Source organism: Crinia signifera, chromosome 5 (genome assembly GCF_055691185.1).
Source record: "Crinia signifera chromosome 5, ASM5569118v1, whole genome shotgun sequence".
In the NCBI taxonomy this organism is placed as follows: domain Eukaryota; kingdom Metazoa; phylum Chordata; class Amphibia; order Anura; family Myobatrachidae; genus Crinia; species Crinia signifera.
The window spans coordinates 302,001,970-302,025,193 of record NC_139221.1 but is presented as its reverse complement, the minus strand read 5'-3'; the positions used below and the strand labels follow the sequence as shown (position 1 = coordinate 302,025,193).

Here is a 23,224-nt window from a genome sequence, read left to right as displayed (position 1 = left end):
TGCAGTAACAGCTTTCCTTTTATTAAACAGACTGGAACCTCATCACTGAGGACAATACAGTAACTTTCCAGGGGGAGATGCTACAACATACAGGGGTCTTCCATCATAGACATTTTATTTTTTAACATAATGTGTGCGCAGGATGTTCCGTTATGGAACCCTGCTCCTTCCAGGACTATATACTTCCACCCCCCCTCCTCCCAATTTCTCAGCCCCAGTCACATACAGCGCTGTTCTCGAACAATCTCAGGAGGGGACAAGTCACTGCCCCGCACAAGATCAGCAAACTCTTATATGCTGAAACAGTCTGTGCTGCTGGGAACATTCTCATAATCTGATTGGCTGTAGATTATTTCATTGCAGCTCGTTTAAAATCTGGGGACACAGGAACAGGCGTTAAAAGGGAAGATAAAATGATATGTATGACTGGAGCAGGGAAGGGACAATACATGATAATCAGGTGCAAATTCAATTTTATTAACCCCCCCCCCCCCACAAAAAAAGGCCCAATAAGTGTGGGATCCATACTTTGTGTCGTCCATCAATATATCGCCAATTATTGGCCTACATGATTAAAAGTTTGACACAAGCAAAAGGTTGACATGGTCATTTTAAAGGTCAAAATTTGTGGTTTTTTTTATTTTTTTTACAAGGGTACACAGTACACAAATTTGGGGTCCTTGATTAAAATCTACATATTGACACCCAAAAAAGTGAAAAAACTCATGTCGATATTTTCAGGTGTCGAACTTGTGTCTGTCGATCCAATGATCCACATCCGTTATAAGATAAAACATTTAGGCTGGCAAACCTCTAACACGGGCCTCTCCAGCTGTTGTGAAACTACAAGTCCCAGCATGCATTGCAACTGTTTTGCTATTAGGGAATGCTAAACCTGTGGCAAAGCATGCTGGGATGGGCAGTTTTCGGTGCCCGCTCTAGCACTTCAGGAGGTGAATTACTCTAATACACTGGTTTGGTTGTCACTGGTAATTGCTGGTACCTTCGCTTCACAGCATGAAATAGAATCTTCCTAGGACTTAGTAGACTGAATGGAGGCTACAAAATGCATAATTACATTCATTTTTTCCATATAAATCTAAAGCTTTTTACAGCAATGCATGACCTAAAGGAAGGGTAAAAACAGTAACTCCGCAACTATGGGGGTGATTCAGTCCCGCTCTGTGTAGGCCGAATTCGCTACCCGGACCGATTGTTGAATATGCACATGTGCAAATCCCCGGAGCGAATGCTTTCGGTGAGTTTCACACCCGCTGGGACGTTTGCTCAAGAGTGGGCGAACGGATGGGACTGCCCAGCGTTTCTTTGGCGTTTCCACAAAAACAGTGGGCGTGCCCATAGAAAAGCTGGGCGTGTCCATGAGGTCACCTGATGCCCGCCCCGTATTCAGCCATCTCCGGACAGAATAAGTCCAGCCTTACTTTTATAGGGAAGAAAATTAATTCAATGAGCACCATCAAAAGATTTCTCTTCCATGCTAGTGAGGGGCTTTGGGCAGAGTTTACCTGCTCACTGCGCAGCGGAAATACGCAGGTGTGAATCAGGCCCTATTTATCATGAGATATTTCCTAGAGTGGAAAGAACGATCTTGTGTAAGAAATTTGGTATTAATACCATGAATACTGCAGATGGCTGCATAGAAAAACAGAAATGCACCAAAGCTCTGTAAGTAGCTATGTAGACAAAGGCACAAAGGAAAATATGTGAGGGGAGACAGAAAATGGTTGTGTTGCCCATAGCAACCAGATGCGATTTTATAGAATTTCGATCCTTAAACAACTGGCACAGACTCAGCTTCCAGCGATTATGGGAATATCAGGAGCGTACGATGGATTAATAGACTTCAAAATCTATGCCAGCCAGTGGGACAATACACACGGTTCTAGCACGCGGTTACTTTTGCTGCATGGCTAATGGCTAGCGGCAATCCACAATAGTGTCCAGTAAGATCGCATGCGTTTGGCTGGTCAGCAATACTGCGGAACCGCAATAAATACATTTCTAACTGGCAAGATCGAAGCTTTAGCAGCGACATTTCACATAAATAACAGTTCTAGGTTGTTACTTGCATCCCTTTCACTCCACTTTGACATCAAAATCCTTAACTTAATTATGCAAACAGTAATATTTCCAATGACAGTATTCTGATCTGCATGTACCTGTGCTGGTGGCCCAGCAATGCATGTGTAATTACTGACTGGATAATAATAAAAAAATTCAAAAATTACTTGCAAGATAAATCAGTTTTTTTTTTTTTTATTTACATTTTTTATTTGAGTTGTGATTCAAGCGAACAGATACCAGTTACTCAGTGTTATGCGCAGGGGTGGATTAAGGGGTCAGGCTGCCCCTAAACACAATATTATTAGGCGCCCAACTCCCGTCACCTCTCCAGCAACCTCTTTAATTTTATTATGGCCTATCATAGGTTTCTATGGTGGACCAGAAACCTACTCCTTCCCAACCGTTCTGTGCACATGTAAATGCTCTCGAGACTCCCCCTGAAATAAAATGAATCTTCTGGGCTCCCGGGCTGCACATGCGCCAGCTCCTCAGACTCCCCCTGGTGGTCTTTGTGTTGTTTCCAAATAGCCGCGGCTCAATTTGGACACAAGAAAGTTCTGATGCAGGACGACCGCTGAGCCGCCCCCGGCCAGCGGCACCCCAGCACTGGTTATGTAATGACTAGAGACAGGATTATATGCAACAAAAAAAGCTTGAAATATGCATGCAAATATGCATGAAAAATACTTAAAATATGCATGAAAAGTGTTAAAATATGCTACATTAAATAATTTTAAAAAAGTAATTTTTAACTTATTTATTTAAAAATCAGCATACAATTAGTTGCAAAGAAACCTCAAAAATAGGCCCACAGCTGCAGATGTCTAGGGCTGTACACAGGATTTTTTTCTTCCTGGCTGCTACAGCAGACTGCATCATCCAAAGCTCTTCTTGCATCAACTACACGGACCCTCATCTCCAGCTCCGATGGATCCAATGTCAGCATAGCATGTGAGGGCAGCGCAGTGGAAGGCTCCCTCCCTGCGCCGCATACTCACTGTGACACAGCATTTCCTCCGCACCGCGTGATGTCACAACCCTTCTGCCGCCTCCTCTGCTGCAGAAGTCTGTCTCTTGGTGTAAAGTCCCAGGCCAGGGGCAGGCAAAGGTTCAGGAGCACCGTAATGGCATCCGCCCTGACTGACTTTTATCAACATGGATTGGCAGCCTAGAACAGTGTCAGACATAGCGTACATCCAAGGTTCCCCACACTGCGCACATATTGCCCCAGCCTGCACACTCTACCACTACCTGGTCTGCAGCAACAGGGCAAAGCAGTGCTGTGACTCGCAGGTGGGAGGAGGGCGGGGCCTAAAATATGCACCATTACTAGATTTTAGGTAAAATATGCAATAACCAGTGAGAATGGGCAAAATATGCAAATGCATATGCAAATATGCAAATGCATATAATCCTGTCTCTAGTAATGACCATACAACATTTGAAGCAGCTAGCAGGCCACATCCCTTTTCCCCAGTCATGTGACCCACCAAGGGGATTCCTGATTGGCTCCTGCTCAGGTGGCACTCCTTTGTGCTGCAGCAGAAGCAATGTCCCCAATACTGTACATGCATTTGGCAAACACTGATTTCAAGCAGAACCTATTAAACAAATAGTCCTCAGCTTAATGTTAAACATATATAAAACTTGCTACCTTTAAAAAAAAAAATCTAAGCAGAACCTGTCTCGGCCAAATCAATAATTGTGGGATGGCAACCTATTAAAATTACCCAACATCACTGCCTCATGACTATAAGTCAGACTCAATAAGTACCAGTCATACAGCACCTCAGTGATGGCAAGCCAAATTAATAAGGCTGCAATCTCCTGACACTGGTCATTATAATGTCTGCTACAAATTACCGTAATAGGAGTTCTAGGGAACATCTTATTTTTTTGTCTCAATGATGCCTTTGGTCCCTTACAAAATGGCCGCCTCCACATTACGAAAATAAAGGGTACCCTTTAATATGATCATGTGAGGTGATTGGCATCTCGGTCCCTTAAATAACTGAGGCAGATATTTCTAGAAAGTAAAAATCTTGCTTTTTCACGATTACCAATACAGTTTATTAAAAGTTCTGAGCATCCTCAGGCAAGGTACCCTGCGGTAGCTTCCTGCTGGCTGGAAATGCTACTTACTGCCCTCACGTGTTACCTAGGAGTTACCCTTTCCCAGACTGTATGCAAAATTGCAACTCCCAGCATCTCCGTACATGTTCTATGACCTGGCTTGCACAAATTCTCACAGGCATTTCTCTGTTTGTTCACATTGCCAGCTACGAACGGACACTATGACAATTCCTGATCTCATAGGACAGACAAGCGTTACAGTAAAAAGAGGGAAAGATCTAACGTTCCCTTGCGGAGACCTGTGGGAATTGGCCCGAAACACAATGCAAAGTAATTTATTTTTGGCCCTTGGGAAAACCACGTAGTTGACACCTGCTTCAACGGTGCTTTATCAAATCTGAAAAGTTTATTTTACATGCATTTTGCAGTTCACGCTGTATAAAAAATGGTTGTGACGTAAAGACCAAACGATCGATCGCGTCCTTGTAAAGTTCAACGTTTCGTAATGAAAAGGAATGTGTGCTTAGAGAGTTGGTCTTTCATTCTGGTTTTGTGTTTCCCGTTGGTTTGCTTGTTTTACTCCCATAAATAATGCACGTGCGCCATGGGGAAAATGACCACAGCGCAGTATGATAACGGTGTGGCGGTAAGTCTCTAGGCTGCTCGCATATCCTCTAGGTCACACCTCCAGGTTCCCCTGACTCCCGTCGGTTTGTGCTCGTATTTCCTGAAGAGCAGCTTACGTTGCGTGTCTCTAATGACTGGCAGTCTAATACGGAGGAGTTACTGTAACACAAGACCCACCTGAAAAGTAAAAGAAGTTAATATATCATGTGAATAAAAAAATAAATAAAAAGAAACTAAAGACCGCACAGTAACACTTTTTTGGGTCATACCCACACATTTATCTCTATTTTTAGGGGGTATTCAATGTGGGGGTCACGGCAGTCGAGCTTGCTCGACCGCCATGACCCAGTCCCGTTCTCTGTCAGCTTGACCGAGAACATGCAGGCGGGATTCAATGTCCCACCTGCCGGGGAGCGAGAAGGGGGCGTGGCCGTGAATTGCGGCCGGGAAGAGGCGAGCTGCAGCCGGCAGTTTGTCACTTCCTGGCCGTTCTCGGCAGAACGAGCCCGACAGCTTGTGATGTTGGGCTCGTTCTGCCGAGATACCCTGCTCAATGCGGTCAGGGAAGACAGCATTGAATAGGGCCCGACGGGAGATGCTCGCCGTGGTTGAATATCCCCCTTAGTATTATAGATACCAGTCTGAGAAGTCAAATCACCCCCAGGGTGTCAGGAGAAGGGACTGCACCAATAAAAAGGTGAAAGGAGTCCTCAGAAGAACGAATCAGCAGTTACAGGAAAAGAGGTGAGGTTTCCCATAGCAACCAACCAGGTTCTATAATCTTCTAGGATGCAATAGAGAAATGAGAATTATAATATGATCGGTTGCTATGGGCAACATCACCTCTTAAATTCTTAAGAAGCTTTAGTAAACTTACCACTAAGAATCGTGTTTTACTCTATGCCACGTCCTCCGTGTATTGCAAAAGGTCATGTCTATGGAGGTGTCGCACACCCTCATGTAATATGTTCCCTATTGTAACATTAACCCCCACACCCCGCCAGAGGTATTGGCCCATACCCTTTTGCAGTTCTAGATCCCCATTAGCATAACCAACCAGTGTCCAAAAGCCTCCTTGCGGCACTACCCTGTGTGACATATAGTATAGTAGCCTACCATGCATCAGGGGCCACAGTCGCAGAGAAGCTGTATATGTCAAGGGGTATGATCACCAGTCCCCCTGCTGCAGCCAATCTCTGCACTCTGGAGATCAGCTGATTAGCGCACCTGTACATGCGCTTCTGATTGACACTCGCACAGCATCCTGGGAAGCAAAATGGCCAGTGACATACTCTTTAAAAGCCAGGCACAGCACTGCATGGTCATGTAAAGCCCTGCCAGCTGCGGGCTTTCCCTGACCATATGAGGTTATAATCAGATGTTTTACAACATTCAACTCCTGAAATGATCTGTGCTGCTGTGAATTTTCTGATATTTTTGTTAGCTATAGTCTGTTCATGATTGGTCTTGAACCAGTGCTTCTGTACGTCCCTAATTCATCAAGGACAACAGGCAAGAATAGTATGTAAACAGTTTAGCCTCAATCTTCAGAGGCAAAATTGGGTATTTTATATGATCGCTTTTTATGTCGATGTAAATTAATCTTCACAATTAGTCATTTTCCTATCAACATGTGGATAAAAGGAAAGGATGTAAATGCAAATGAAACGGACAAAAAAAAAAAAGAATACAGAAGCAGCAAACGTCAGGTTGCCGACGAGCTGCGGAACCTAAGATAAAAGGACTCGGGGGTCAGCGAGGTCACCTCACCTTTTCAGAATCCATGGCTGGGCATCTCCAGTTGAACAAGTAATATTGCAAGTTGCCATCTCCTATGCCAAACTTCAGCTTTTCCAGGAATGTTTTGTTCTCCATCAGATCGAGAGCATTGAACACATCAAACCCTTTCTGCCGGGATACAGAAGTCAGACAGAACAATGAGAGCACACTGGGAACTGTTCACTAGAGGCTTCAACAGTGTCACGAATCCTGCAAAGAACGTCCCTCAGCCATCTACAGAAGATCCGTGGTGGCAGTCATTGGGAAACTACCATCAATGGTGTAACGTGACTATATAGATACATATGGGTCATACAAAGGTTTATATAATGTATACTGGAAGATAAATAATATAATCAAATACCTAATATTACACCGGGCTAAAAATGGTCAGGCTCGCCACACTTCTACTATACAGACACAACCGTTTGCGAAAGGATGTGGGCATCCCCCGGGCCACCAGATTTTTTATGCAAGCATGTGTGTCACCTCATGTGCGATATACGGACCAGCATCTTCAAAACAAATTGTGCGGATATGACGGAAGCAGGGATGGGAAGGATGATGTTAAGTAGATCAGTTTAAGGTCAACTAATATAAAAAACCTTTTGGAATGATTTTACCCTGTCCCCCTTCAATATATGGGCATCATTTTAGCATTTAAATTATTCCTCATTTCCACCAAAATCCCAGGTCATCCCAGAACCGATGGAAGCATTTGTGTGTTTTTCACGTGTAACTTTCAGAAGACAGAAGTTGACATAATTATCTTACATTTTTAACATAGGTACACTGAGCTGGTATGCGGTCATTAGGGCGAGCAATGAAGGTCGACACAAGCATTGGGTTAGACACTGGCTAGATCAACCATCAAAATGTCGACATGAGTTTTTCACAGTTTTTTTTATGTCCTGAAAGTCGACATCTGTCAGCAGGAATGTTTTTTTACTGGGGGACTGTGACTGGGAGCAGAAGGCCCTATAGTTAGTCTGGGCCCCATAGCAGCTGCATCCCCTGCACCAACGGTAGTTACCACAATGACGGTAGCAGAAGTAACAGTGTCCATTTGGGGTAGAGAAGGGGCGGAACAGGAAGCAGTCCACCCCCCCCCCAAGCAATCTTTCAATGCAGGTTCACTGGCCCCAGCTGAATAAAACCTCTGGCAGTCCTGAAGGGATATGGTCATTGGGTCACCAGCAAGTTGTTAGAGAGTCATTAGGTCGAGTTGCATTTAGGTCGACATGCATCTAGGTCGACATGCAGGAACGTCAACGGGGTCATTAAGTCGAAGCATGGCGAGCGCAGCAAGCCATGCGAGGGGATGTGGTGCACTTTAACCTGTGTCCATGTCGACTGTCGACATTCGGGTAAAAAAACAGTGAAAAATTCCATGTGGACCTTTTGACTGTCGACCTAATGACCCTGTTAACCTAGACACATGTCCACGTAATGACGGTCTAACAACTTGCTGGTGACCAACAGATCCACACCCATCCTGAATAAACTCAGGGTAATACCCCTTTCAGACATACCACCCGGGATTTTAAACCCGGTACAATCCTGGTTGCACGTGAAAAATCCTGTATGTAGACAGCCGATAGCATGCAAGTGATCTGATGGCTGCGTCCTCCATGCAGCAGTGAATCACAGAAGCCAGCAGGAGGCGTCTATCTACACGTGACACCTTCTGTGGCATTAGCATAACATAACAGCAGAGGGTGCGGCAACCATCAAAACTGCTACTGCTTAGTACAATATATGTGGATAGTGAATGATATAATGCACATAAGTTAATATGTGATATCCTATAGACTAAGCATGCGAGCAGGGCCTTATGATCTCTCGGCCTGTTACTACCCAGTCTTATTACTTGGTTTGTTCCCAACTGTAAAATGTAACCGAATACCCTGGCGCTATATAAAACGGACGTTCATAAAAAAAAAAACATACATTTCACCGTATAATGACATGTAGACACAATCTCTCATCGTTGTTAGCAAGGCGGAATGTGGAATAGAAAAAAGAGAAAAGAACCTACTAATTTGGCGATAATTAGTGCATCGTTCATTAGGTCCAGCAGCGGAGTCTCTGTGTGGATGTTGTAGAATGAGTAAGCCGCTTTGAGGGTTTTATGCGCTGGATGGTGCATGACGGTGGAGGGTAACGTGTAAAAACTGAGGAAGTCCGTTAATACGCCATTAGAACTCTGAGAAGGAAACAGACACATAAGGCGTTACATTAGCCATTACCCTCACAGTACAGAGCTAGAGAACAGGACAGATGTTACATAGAAGAGACTCACACATAAATACCAGCCAAAAACCACATTTAAGAAGAACTGAAAACTCTATAGGTGTTTATAAACCAGAATTATAGGGTAAGTTTAAAAGAAACAGCTCAGTTGAGACCTGAATGCAGTTGTAGAGCCAATCGCGGAACCTTTCTTCCTCAGAACAGGAAGCTGTATCACCATTAACCAACTTATAATGCGGGTACGGCCTAGGTGGCATTAATTATGCTCAGCGAATAGGACAGATGTGAGACGCCGGCCGCTGTGCGAGGCTCTGGCGGACACACAGCATAGAAACAGTACATTGATTATTATTTTCCTATCGGAAAACCTCCTATGTTTTAAACCATAGAGACATCATTTGACAGAACAATGCTGTGGTCGTACAGAGAGCTCCAAATACGGAGAAGAAACTCGTTCGTTTATCTGTCCGACCACAGCTGCCTCATCATTGCAGTCGGCACTCCTACAGCCGTTGGGACTGGACAACATGCAGTGGAGGGAGCACGGACTTACCTCTACAACAAACGTGTCAATAATACTATCCTGAGGGAAGAACCAGTGTAGAACCTCTTCTTCATCCATGACTGGAGCGAGGGTAAACTGACTCAAATAGTCGTTTAATAAATGCTGGACCATTGGAACGTCTTTCCTCTCCATTGGTCTTAACCCGGCGGTCTTTGTGGCCTTATCAGAAGGATGAAATGGAGCAGAATATAGAACATGAACTTTATTAGGACATCTAGAGTAGGGGTTCTCAAACTCGGTCCGCAGGTGCATTCCTTACTCACTAACACTTTTTAAAAAAATCCAGATGGCAAAACACGCACCGTGTGGGGTCCTGAGGACCGACTTTGAGAACCTGTGATCTAGAGGGCAATATACTGTAATTGAAGCAGTGTGTGGAAATTGCTACCCTGCAGTTCTGTTTGCAAATTCTCAGTCTCCAAGAAGTGATTGTGATGTGAGTGTGCTTGTATGTATGTATGTATGTATGTATGTATGTATGTATGTATGTATGTATGTATGTATGCATAAGAGGATCGGTAAATTAGTTACTGACAAAGTATATTAATCACTAGATATTCTAGTACACAGAAGACTGAGGTATCAAGTAGAAATGTCAACCAATCAGCTGCTACGTATCATTTTTTTATTTTTTTTAAATGCACTTGATACCACAAAGCTAATCAGTTGCTAGGACCAACATCTCCACTGATCCACCCACCTCTTTATATAAGAAGAACAATGCCATGTGCCGCGCAGCATATACTTTGTGGCACCTTACAAATAACCGTTATTACTGATAATTATTCCCGATACCAGAATGGCGATGCAGGTGACTTACATCTGGCAGCCGGTACAGTTTCATCGTCCTCTGTAACGTCATATTTCTACTCAGGTGGGAAAACTTCACCTCTACCAATTTTCTAGGATTCAGAGATCGATGCCAGTACCTGAGGAAAGAAACAGTTGAAATACAGTTGAAAATGACAGTTGATTGGTTGGTACTTTATCACCCTCCCCTTTATCTCTCTAAGCTTTAAAAAAATTTCCCCCTTCGTTCATGCTGCCAGCACACAAATGTCCGGCAGCCATGAGGTTAAACTGCGGTAAAAGAGAGGGTGGCACAGACCAGACTCTGCGAGGGGTTGGCGCGGTCTCCGCCTGAATCACAGGGTGCATACAAAGTACCCTCCTTGTTTGGAAACTACTTTTAGAATAATGTTTGCAGCCAAACCTGGACTCCCTTCTATCGTACATGGCATGTTTATAGCCAGCCAAGGCCTGTTTATTTGTGAAGCAAACAAAGCCTTATACAGGAAGCAAAGGCTGGAGAACGGCTCTTTATAAGGAATGAAAAGCCCAAAAGACGGTAGCTGGGCAGTGGGCAAACATCTATTCTTCACCTCCAATTATTTGTTGTCAAGTTACATATTACTAACTATTCAGATTTTCTTCATCAGATGCTACATCGTTTGCTAATTTGTGCTGCGCTGACCAGTAAGATGGACCCAGGCTGCACCTATAGATGATCTCGGAGCAATGTTACAGACAGCAATCAGCTGGTATCTAACTGCATGCACACAGAGGGGGTGGCATCACGCTGTATGGAAGCTGAACTGAGAGCTGGCATGGCAATGAGGGCATTTTGCATGGGTTGCCATCTCGGGAGAACCAGGAACATGCCACACACAGGTGGTGGTCTTACAGCTTCCCTCACAGCAAGTTAAGAAGAAAATAATTCTTAATCAGTCAACTTAATATCTTTATCAAATTCATTTTTTTACGTATTTCCCTGAGGAATTATAAATACCACTCACCCCACCAAAAAAATCTGGTCAAAGTAGAGTAATGAGAGATAGATGTATGAGGCAGTGATAAGGGAGGATAAAAGTGAGCCAGAGAAGTGGCTCATGGCAACCAATCAGCTGCTCTGTATAGTTTTATGATATGCAAATGATAGATGTTACATCAGTGCCGATTGGTTGCCATAGACCACTTCTCCTCTGGCTCACTTCTCCTCCCTTATCACTGCTTCATAAATCTACCACTGAGAGCTGATGGTACTGGCAATGGCTGCAGTGTGTGCCAGATACTCCAGTGTGCCCAGCGAGGACTGACGTGGCCACAATATACAGCCCTAACATAATAACCCAATGCTCACCACATATCAACAATACAAATCCCTGTGCCCCCTATACTAAAGACCTCATGCCTACTACTACCTGGGCCCAACAATGCTGACCATTACACCAACCATGCCATGCAATGCATACAGAACTGTGCCCTGTTTGCAGCCTTGTACACACCGATATATCTGCCCATCACATCTTTAGGTCACCCACATAATGCCCTGTGTCAACAAACACCCTCAGTCCAACCACTTCATTAGAGTGACTGGGTATACACTAGCCTAGTAGTATACATTGGGAATATATACTGTACCTGCAAGTAGACACAGGCTTTGGTAGGACAACACCTGCCGTGTACACAGCCTGGAATATCCCCTCCAGGTTTACCCTCCGAGTGATCTCGCGGATGAGAACTGGGGCCACGCGCTTCGATCGCAGCTTTTTGTGCACGCAAAGGAAATTGATTTCTACCATCTTCTTTACACTGAAAGAGGCACAAAACACCAGAAAAACCATTTATAATAGTAGTCCTGTTTGACTGTCCACCAGATGAACATTTGTATGACTGTAGAATGCATTACGTACTTGTCATATATACGGATAGTTGCAGGTACAGCACTTATGAAGCCAACTAACTTCTTGTTGGAAGACACCCGCACACCGCAGTGCCAGTGAGACAGCCAGCCAGGGGGTCGCAGGGCCCTGTAACAGATACACCTCAGCATAAAGTATGTGTTATTTATTACCAGTGGCGGCTCCAGGGGAGGGGAGTTGGGAGAGCTTCAGCACAGTTCAAAATTCAAAAACGGAAACGACACCATCGGACATTCCAAACTGATTCGCTGGCAGTTGGTGTTTCTCCCATTTAAATAGTGGACCATGCTGCAGCCCCTCCTCTGGAGCCGCCACTGTTTATTAGCAGTTATTTATATAGCGCACACATGTTCCACAGCATTTACAGAGAATATTTGCCATTCACATCAGTCCCTGCCCCTATAGAGCTTACAATTTATATTCCCTAGTCAGTGGAGAATGACTTATATTTGCAGGCTCTGATCTGAAGACAGGGTGGGCGGCGTCATGTGACATCAGCGGCCCGGCACACCGCCGTATTTACATGGGAACGGTCGGCGTTTGCATGGGGACACCTATGAAAGGCTGCACCACCGCTCCCATCCACCCCACAGAAGCCCTGCACATGTGCATAACCGGTTATGTGAAGGGCACAAACATCGGTCCCCCGTGCGTATGCGAAGGGGATCGAAAAAACTACAATGAGGGCCAATATACAAACTCCACACAGGGCCATAAAGGGAACTGAAACCATGACATCAGTACCGTGAGTCAGTAATACTAACCATTACACCATCCATAAATAAGTTTTAATTGAAACTAACAAAGTTGTGCTGACCCAAAAAAGAGAGAGTACTTTTCATCTTCCTTCATAAGTACCATCCATAGGCCCCCACAAAAAAAAACACAAAAAAAAGGAGTGCAGGAGTCCTTTTTACAGGGACACTCATGAATTACACAGGTTCCGTGGCTGGCTAACTTTAGGCCTGCATTTCCCCTGGTTTTAATGAAACACGGAACATGTGTAATTCATGAGTGTCCTGTATTAAAGGGATAACAAATATACATACAACAATGTCTAACCATGTCCTTGTATCTTGTTATTTTAGTTCATCTATAAGTATGCATTTTTTGTGTCTTTTAGAATGAAAAAAAAAATGGACTCTCTACCTAGAGACAAGAGCTGCGATACTCACCACTGTAAGAACTCTGGGGAATAGTCAAATCTGAACATGTTGTCATCATCTTCCACATAATTCTCATTCAGCAAAGTATACAGTTCTTTGAGCTGGTTATTAGACACAGAAATGGAGAGATCGGTGACTGTAATCATTAATTAATGACACAGGGCTTTCTAACATGAGGAACCAGCTGTAAAAGTGATTTCTAGATCCTGGTTCAATCAAAATGACGGAGAGACAAGTTCTCATGGCTGAAAACCAGGACTGTGTGAGGCACTGGAGGGGAGTATGAGTGGGAGGACCAATGAAAAGCCAACAATGATTGTCACATAATTTCCTCATTGGTCTTCCAGCACGTACACCAACTTTCTGTAAGCTTAATGATGTATGAGTGGTTAGAGATCAGCCTGGCCCGTCTGTAGCGAGTCAGTCAGTGCTGGGGTAGGTGGATATTGCAGCAGGACTAGTAAATGTGAATGGAAATAAGTTGGTCTGTGCGCTAGGCCCAACAGATAAATCACAATGACGTACGCGCATTATTTCCCCAGGAATAACAGGCAGCTACGCGACACAATACAGGGGTCGGCTGACTTACCACCTCAGCATCGCTCAGGTCTAGGGTGTCCCACATGAAGCCCTGAGGCAGAGAGTATGGCTCTTGGCGAATGTTGTCCTTGTCGGGTTCGATGGGACCGTGACAGGTTACAATTTCGTCTAAAATAAAGAGGGATGAGATAAAGAGACAGGTTCATGATGCACTGTGATATTATGATAATGACGGCGCTTCTGCCCACTTATTTCTCAAAGCTGCATCTTCCTCTCTCCATCCCAAGGGACCATTCTAACTTCCTTTTTTGTTCCACTTAACACACACAAATAACACAGAAGAGTGCAGAATGGAGGATGCTGGGATCCCATACACACAAAGCACTACTACTACTACATCATGGCCTACTTACCATGACATGACTGGTATGGAGACTCTGATATCTTCTTATGTAACTCACCGGTGCTGGTTATATCAGAGTTCAGACCACAGAATAGCCGCCACCATTGCGTATAGCTCCCTAACAGCCCGCAGAGTGCATGCCACAGGCCTTGGCCCTTATTCTGGTTGGTGCGGCCAGAGCCGCACACGGGGCTCCAGCCGCACAAACCAATCCCCGCCCACCCTACGGATCGCCACGGCCGTCCGTACACGGACGGCTGGCGATCCGCATAAAAATGGTGGAGGCGTACGCCTCCACCATGGTGGGAGCTGCCCCCTGCATTCGATGGTCGTCGACCATCGAAGGCAGGTCCGCACGCCGCGGCAGCTCCCGCAAGCTGAGACCACACGGACAATCGTCCGTGTGGTAGCTTGTATGGGGGCTGAAAGCTGACATCCGGCGACGTCAGCTTTCCGCCCCCATGAGTTGCGTCATGGCCTCATTACCATGCATACGCCCCGCGTTTGCATGGGAACGCCCATGAAACGCGGGGCGTACACATAGGGAAATGAGGGCATGATGCCTCTCACGCCCCTATACGCCCCCTTTGCGGCGGACGAAATACGTCTGCGGCGAAGGGGGCTGCACATGCGCAGATTGACCTCTGCGCATGTGCAGTGTAAAAACATCGGCGGTACGGCCGCACGCGGGCCGTACCGCACGAACAAGAATAAGGGCCCATGTGTGGAACATCTATGTATATACCCTTTTGCAACCTATTTACCACTCATATACTTCATTCCAGTGGTTCCAAAACGGTGTGCCTAGGCACCCTATGGTGCCTTGAGGAACTTTCAGCGGTGCCCTGGGTTGGTTGTCCTGGACCAATTAAAACTAATTATGGTGAATGTAATTGGAAAAACCAGTGCTTGTGGCTTCCGAGTGTAAAATATGTGGACAAACAGAAACAAGTGATGTTTCCATCATATAACTGAAACTAAAGGTGACCAACACGATTTACTTAATTTAATATGAATCTTTAAGGCATAAGAATGCTGCGAAACAAATTCTTATACTCTAAGGGTGCAGAGATTCATAATATTTCGGAACCAACACCTTATTGCTCTACCACTATGTAACTTTTCTAACTACAGAAAACCGTTTTTTTTGCAAAGAACTAACCAACAATTACATATTAGGTGATTTTGGGAGCGAACATGAATGCCCTACCCTTTACACACCAAATTCCTGGAAGCAGACCGTGTCACTGAACATGGGTCTCAAGCATCGACACAGTTGCTTGAAAACCTTTGACACCACAGCCTGGATTCAGGATATTGTCGGTGCATCCCCTCTGCCGGCACTAGGAGATGACATTATCTCTAGGCGCCGTTAAGCTGGCTCTCTATACAATATTAATGGAAAATGGGTCGTCTATTGTCAACCCAGGCTACGCCCCCTTTCACACCAAGCAACCACCAAGGATGACCTGGCAAACTGGTTTAAAATGGCTGTGTGAAGGGGTATAAGTAAGAGTCACAGATTTTCCAGGAAGAGGATGGATCATCAGGAAAATCTGGAGATGACTTTCTGAGGAAACTCAACTAAAAGCTTATTATCTGCTGCTGCTGCATTTAATGCCCAACACAAACCTTGTTGTGAGTGATATGACAGGGGCGCTATGCATGCTGATATGCTGGCCAATGTGTGAAGGGTTAGTAGCAGGTGTCGTTACTTATTCATTGCAGCAGGGACAGCCGGTCAGGAGAGGAAACACAGAACATCAGCACTAAGCTCATACGCTGTGTGGTCTGCCAAGGATATCTGGGGGAGGGTTTGACATGCATATAGTAGACGTGGTCCTTAGGTCGACAAAAACAATACGTCGACATGAGATTTCGTGGTTTAAAAAAAAAAAAGTGGGTTTTCATACTTTAATATCCAAGTGGGCATAGAAGGTTTAGATCTATCAAGCTCCAAATAAAATGGAGAGTGATAAACGGCTTGGGATCATTTAGTCTACAGCATGGTCGACAGTCATTAGGTCGACATGGGTCTAGGTCAAAAGGTCATTAGTTCGACAGTGTCTAGGTCAACAGTCAAAAAGTCGACATGGGCTTTTTCACTGTTTTTTTGACCCGAATGTCAACACAGTCGACAAGAACACAGTTTAAAGTGCACAGCTGCGCTCGGCACACTATTTTATTCTCCCACAATGCCCTAGTGGATGGTAGGGCACATGTCGTCTCAAAAAGCAGTGAAAAACCCCATGTTGACCTTTTGACTGTCAACCTAGAACCATGTCGACCTAATGACTGTCGACTATCATGCTGTAGACCCAATGACCGCACCCCGTGATAAACAACCAGCCAATCAGCTCTTACCTGTCACATTACAGACTGAGTTTGAAAAATGACAGGTAGGAGCTGATTGGCTGGCTGTTTATCGCTCTCCACTTTATCACTTCTTGAAGCTTAGTACATCTGGCCCGCAGTGAGAATATAATAGTATGCCGAGTGTAGCGAAGGGAGCCACACGAAAGGACGTGGTTCAAGTCAACAGACAGCAAGAAAACGTGAAAACCTTATGTCGAGTTTTTTTTATGTCGACCTATTTCATGTGTTAACTTAAGGTCGAAAGTCACCATGTATTCTACCTATTATGCATTATTCAGAAAACAATCCGCAAGGAGTAAAACTATAAACCAAATTGTATTATACAGAACTGAAAATAAATAAAAATAATTTCCACCCGGCCGTGCATTTTACAGCACCACAATGTGCAGCACTGTAAGAAATCTCCATTCCATTCCTTCTTCTGTCTGACCTCCCCAGTGACCTTGAACGCCCTTCCCAGTGCCAGAGAGATGATTAGCATGCAGCCTGCTCTCACAGGAGGGTCCCGGCGGGGAGGTGAAAAATAGCGGATAAAACGATTTTCCTTCATTTTCATTTTAAAGAACCTAGAAAGGATCTAATTTTAGACAGTATGCTGTCGAGAAATGCTTTCATGCACCATAATGCACAGCGATGAAAGGGAAACTCCTAGAGGAAATTATATATATTAGTAAGGGGATCCGACTACTTACAGATTTGGTTTGCACAGAGTGGACTGGTGGATTAAAGGGGCCTACACACGGGGAGATTTTGCTGAGCGTTATGAGTGATGCTAGATCTGTCTGAACAGAAGTTAACATATGCACGATCGTTAGCATACATTTTGTCTAATGCGTACACAATATGTTGTTAACGATGTTGTCCTGCATGTAATAAAGAGGAAGGACTTTGTTAACTAGGGCCACGCTGCAGAATGGAGAAGCAAATGGTCAACTGCCATTTACTCCCAACACGGTACCAGATTTTTGTTCCAACTAGAATGAACAATAGGTCTTCAGGTGTATGGCCAGCTTATATAACAGTGTAAAAGTAAAGCAGACAATATTTACCCGGCACAGAAATACAATAACTCCCCCAAATGTAAATCTCTCTGCACGTTATTTGCCCCACCTGCAGTGCAGCCTGGTTTTGCCCGTTAGTGAAAGATTTTGTTTTTCATATCCTTAATGAATAACCCCCAATAAACCTGATCTTCCTCCAGTGTCTGACTGTCCTACCCAGAAGCAAGTCCAAATTCCTCAACCATTCCTTCTCCCCCTGCCGGATTGTCTCCTCCTACTTACGTTTGCAGGATTTCTTCAAAACAGTTCCCTACCTCTGATCCGCCTATTGCTTCCAACCTCTCAGTCTTTAAAAAAGGGAATCAAAACTCATCTTTTCTTTTAACACTACAACCTTTCCTTTAAAATTCTGCAGTATCTGCACTCGCTAAAAGCGCCCCCCTTCTCTCTCATTGGGGTGAATTCAATTGTGCACCCCCCTCCTTGCTGGCAGTCTTTTGTAATGTGCCTATCAGAGCCATTCAATTGTTGCTCCAATCAGGCAGTCATTGCCCGCAGCACAAGCAGTCTCTGCGTGTTTAAAGTCTGAAGTTTGGGCGCACAAACTTGGACATTAGTCGCTAAATGCTAATGAGCAATTAAATAGATCTGGCAGAAGCCCTCTGCTACAGACGGCCAGCAGTGATCTTGCGGCACAATTGAATTCCCCCCTTTATGTTCCACCCTTAGCCCTTCTAGAATGTAAGCTCTTGTGAGTAGGACCGTTTCTCCTTCTTTTCTATAACCATTCTACTTATGTAATGCTAGAGTATGTCCAATGCCCTTTATATGATGGAACCCTTACGGCAGGGATGGGGAACCTTAGGCCCTCCAGCTGTTGTAGAACTACACATCCCAGCATGCCCTGCTGCAGTTCTACTATTTGGCCATGCTAAAACTGTTGCAAGACATGCTGGGATGTGTAGTTCAACAACAGCTGGAGGGCCGAAGGTTCCCCATCCCTGCCTTTCAGCACCATATAAATAAAATAGAACGCATGACACTTTTGACCCTTCAATAGAATGTTGTTGTTTTTTTTAAAGTGAGCGGTAATACACTAGTTTTCAATTAATAAAGATCATAGATGAGAATAAAAATGAATTATATTATCACTTATTACAAAAGGTCAGCTTTGGGGTATAGTGGCCCTTTAACGTTCTGAACTTGCATAAAAAGGTGCAATTACAATCTCCTTGGCAAACACAAGCAGAGATTAAACAGGGTGTTCCCTAATGCCAACTTACTAAGTTTTGGTACAGGCTGTGTATCCCAAAACTGGTATTTACGTTTGCTTGCCTCGTCAAGGTTCTTCGCTGGTCCCTGGCAGGCTGAAAGCAGCTCCATAGCTCTCTGAATATCCTGGAGTTTCTGCATTGGGATGGCAGGGTTCTGCAGAGACACAACCATTTAACATTAGGCAATCTTTGTAACAAATTAAATAAAGATACAAAAGTAAAAAAAAAAAAATCAATAAAAAGTGCACATGTAGCCTCCAGGGGTCTGGGTCATAGGGTATAGGTGCACCCTTGCGCTAGCCATGCTTCGGGCACGGTGCCTCATCACGCTCGGCACACTTTTTTATTCTACCACCAAGACCTAGTGGATGGTAGGGCATGAAATACCACCTGCGGCATATGTCGGCTAACAAAAATAATGAAAAAACACCATGTCGACCTTTTGACTGTCGACCTAGCCCATGTTGACCTTCAGTGGTGGACCCACTGCATGTTGACCTTCGTGCTGTCGACCTAATGACAGTATACAACTTTGAGTCAATGGTGGCCAGGGCCGGTGCTAGGGTGTCCGGCGCCCTCCTGCAAAATCTATATTTGCGCCCTCCCTCTCCTAAAGGGACAGCGCACACAAATAAATGGTTTGGTATCATAAGGAATGACCATAGCCCACTTTAATTACACCTTACAGTAGCACAATCTTATTTACATTACATTGCAGATGGTGCCCATGATTCATAATACACCACATAGTAGCATCCCTTGTACACAAAGACCACAGAAGTAGTGCCCATTAAACACAATGCCCACAGTGGTGCCACTAAAAACACCTACAATAATGCCCCTTATACATAATGCCCACAGTAGCACCCATTACACATAAAATCCACAGTGGTAATGCACCTTATACACATAATGCCCACAACAGTAGTGATGTAAGGTGTGAAGAGAGCATAAGAGGAATAAGAAAGGGGATCCGTGAGAAGGGGAAATATAAGTGGAACAGTGAGTTGTCAGGGGAACAAGGGAAAAGTGGCTGCTGTTGGAAAATGGATAAAGAACAGAAATGATAAAAGATACTGGGCAGAGAGAGGGTAGGAGGGCCATATACTCGGCAGAGTGAGGGGGAGGGGCAGCCATATGCTGGGCAGAGAGATGTGGGACAGATATGGGGAGAGATGCTGGGGAGAAAGTGGGGGGATAGATGCTGGGTAGAGGGGGGCAGTTGCTGGGCAGAGAGGGATGGAGGGAAATGTGATGGGTGGCGAGAGGGGAAGAGATGATGTGCAGGGAGAGGGGGCAGATACTTGGCAGAGGGGGCAGATGGTGGGGAGATGTGGACAGGTGCTGGGTAGATACTGATAGGGGGGAAAGATTATGGGCAGGAAGATGGGGTACAGATGGGCAGAAAGGGATGGGGGACAGATGCTGGGGAGAGGGGGGCAGATGCTGGAAAGAAGCAAATTGGGGGTGCAGATGTGGGGAGAGGGGGCAAATGCTGGGCAGAGAGGGATTGGGGCCAGATGATGGACAGGGAGAGGGGGTACAATCGCTGGGCAGAGAGGTTGAGATATGCTGGGCAGAGAGAGAGGGGGAGATATGCTGGGCAGAGAGAGAGGGGAGATATGCTGGGCAGAGAAAGGAGGGGCAGATACTTGGCAGGGAGTGGGGGGCAGATACTGGGCAGTGAGAGAGGGGCGATCACTGGGCAGAGAGAGAGGGGGAGATATGCTGGACAGAGAGAGAGAGAGAGAGAGAGAGAGAGAGAGAGAGAGAGAGAGAGAGAGAGAGAGAGAGAGAGAGAGAGAGAGAGAGAGAGAGAGAGAGAGAGAGAGGGGGAGATATTCTGGGCAGAGATAGAGAGGGGGAGATATTCTGGGCAGAGATAGAGGGGCAGATACTGGGCAGGGAGAGGGGGCAGGTACTGAGCAGGGAAAGGAGGACAGGGAAAGAAGGGACAGATGGTGGGCAGGGAAAGAAGGGACAGATGGTGGGCAGGGAAAGAAGGGACAGACGGTGGGCAGGGAAAGGGGTGACAGATGGTGGGCAGGGAAAGAAGGGACAGACGGTGGGCAGGGAAAGGGGTGACAGATGGTGGGCAGGGAAAGAAGGGACAGACGGTGGGCAGGGAAAGGGGTGACAGATGGTGGGCAGGGAAAGAAGGGACAGACGGTGGGCAGGGAAAGGGGGGACTGATGGTGGGCAGGGTAGGTGGCATAAATGGTGGGAAGGGAAAGGGGGGACAGATGGTGGGCAGGGTAGGGGGGATAGATGGTGGGCAGGGAGAGGGGGGACACATGGTGGGCAGGGTAGGGGGGATAGATGGTGGGCAGGGAGAGGGGGGGGCAGATGGTGGGCAGGGTAGGGGGGACAGATGGTGGGCAGGGAGAGGGGGGACAGATGGTGGGCAGGGTAGGGGGGATAGTTGGTGGGCAGGGTAGGGGGGATAGATGGTGGGCAGGGAGAGGGGGGACAGATGGTGGGCATGGAGTGGGGGGACAGATGGTGGGCATGGAGTGGGGGACAGATGGTGGGCAGGGAAAAGGGGGACAGATGGTGGGCAGGGAAAAGGGGGACAGATGCTGAGCAGGGAGGGGGACAGATGCTGGGCAGGGAGAGGGGGGCAGATGCTGGGCAGGGAGAGGGGGGACAGATGATGGGCAGAGAGTTGGGGGCAGACAGAGGGGGACAGATGCTGAGCAGGGAGGGGGGCAGATGCTGGGCAGGGAGAGGGGGGCAGATGCTGGGCAGGGAGAGGGGGGCAGATGCTGGGCAGGGAGAGGGGGGCAGATGCTGGGCAGGGAGAGGGGGGCAGATGCTGGGCAGGGAGAGGGGGGCAGATGCTGGGCAGGGAGAGGGGGCAGATGCTGGGCAGGGAGAGGGGGGCAGATGCTGGGCAGGGAGAGGGGGGCAGATGCTGGGCAGGGAGAGGGGGGACAGATGATGGGCAGAGAGTTGGGGGCAGACAGATGCTGGACAGGGAGGGGGTGGTAGAGAGAGAAAAGCTGCAGAGACAGTGGAGGCAGGGCACAACACTCACAGACAGCCTCAGGTCCATGCTGACAGTCAGATCCTCCATGTTTGATGGATCAGAGGAGCTCCTCCAGTCCAATCAGGTTCTCTTCTATTCAGCATGTGCCAAGCTCCTCCAATCACAGCTTGGCACATGCTGTCCTGGCTCTGATGATGACATGAAGGGGGAGGGGCTCGGCACCGCAGTCACCAGTGAGGAAGCCGGTGCAGGGACATCCCTTGCTGCTGCTGCTTCTACTGTATATCACAACGTAAGTACTCTCTCCCCTTTGCTGCTGCTTGCGCTACACTGTCACTGACAGGCGCAGCAGCAGCTGGCAGCCAGCACCTTACATCAAAGCACACAGTGGTAGAGCTGCAGGGCAGGGAGAGAGCACCTTTACATCCCAGCGCCTCCCTGCTTTGCAGGCTCTGCTGAGTGGGCAGCGCCGGCCCTGATGGTGGCGGCTGTTATGATGTGAACGATACCCTTCTCTCTTGTCTATGGCACTCTTTTGTCTATGGAATCTGGTGCCTCGTGACTCACACATAAATGCCGAGTTTGTGGGCTTAACCAATGCTTGTGAGACTGCAGCAGAACAGATCACCAAGACCCAATCCCTCAACCCAATCATGTACATACACACTCCCGAGTGGGGGCCATGCTGCAGTATGGCTGTGGTTAACGAGGACCTCCCCTGCCTGTACATGCAAGAGGATGGGAGGGTGCACGGGAGCGCTCATTAACAATATTGCATGTACACACTATAGTAAAAGAGATATTTTACTATCTCATCTAGTGTGTATGGGCGTTGAGGTGTGTGTACCAATTACAGGAAGACTGTGGGGGCTGGAGCACTGCAGGCCACCCATAGGCAAAATCCGTTTTTTTTTTTTTTTTTTTACCAGTGCAATCACTAAGACCACTTTGTACATATAAGCCATAATACTGTCAGGCAGCTGGTACCATGGGCACATATTTTTTTTCTGTTTTTAGTCCTGTATAGATAGATGTTCCGCTCTGTATCTGGGGAGGTGAGTTTATATAACTGCAATGTAACAGTGCGCTGAGCTTATAAGATAGGTTAGGGACTTACAAAATATTGGGGTCTCTTGACATAAGCTGCAAACTCTATTCTATTTTGACCATATAACAAAAATCGAATCGAAATCGAATGGTTTTCAGCCGCATTTGATCCCGATGCGCGCTCCCGTTTAGTGGAAATCACATGGAAAATAATATTGTTATCTGATAATAGGTTCACTTTTTTTTTTTGGGGGGGGGGGGGGGGGGGGGGGGGGTACAGTATAGAACAATAATAAAGGGATACCTGCATAATGCAAGTCAGTGCTCTCTTTCTAAATAAACTG

At 46.2% G+C, this 23,224-nt stretch overlaps 1 protein-coding gene across 1 annotated transcript in view; it reads right to left on the bottom strand.

Annotated features, from left to right (window-relative positions):
* Positions 1 to 23,224, bottom strand: part of NMT2 (N-myristoyltransferase 2) — a 39,064-nt gene continuing 15,840 nt past the window's right edge. The window contains exons 3-12 of the mRNA XM_083189392.1: positions 18,854 to 18,998; positions 13,840 to 13,958; positions 13,260 to 13,351; positions 12,076 to 12,192; positions 11,804 to 11,974; positions 10,203 to 10,311; positions 9,371 to 9,541; positions 8,603 to 8,770; positions 6,556 to 6,693; positions 1 to 4,962 (exon numbers count right to left, since the gene is read on the bottom strand). Coding sequence (XP_083045518.1) covers positions 4,942 to 4,962; positions 6,556 to 6,693; positions 8,603 to 8,770; positions 9,371 to 9,541; positions 10,203 to 10,311; positions 11,804 to 11,974; positions 12,076 to 12,192; positions 13,260 to 13,351; positions 13,840 to 13,958; positions 18,854 to 18,998 — 1,251 coding nt within the window. The 3' untranslated portion in view covers positions 1 to 4,941. The remainder of the gene's footprint in view (positions 4,963 to 6,555; positions 6,694 to 8,602; positions 8,771 to 9,370; positions 9,542 to 10,202; positions 10,312 to 11,803; positions 11,975 to 12,075; positions 12,193 to 13,259; positions 13,352 to 13,839; positions 13,959 to 18,853; positions 18,999 to 23,224) is intronic.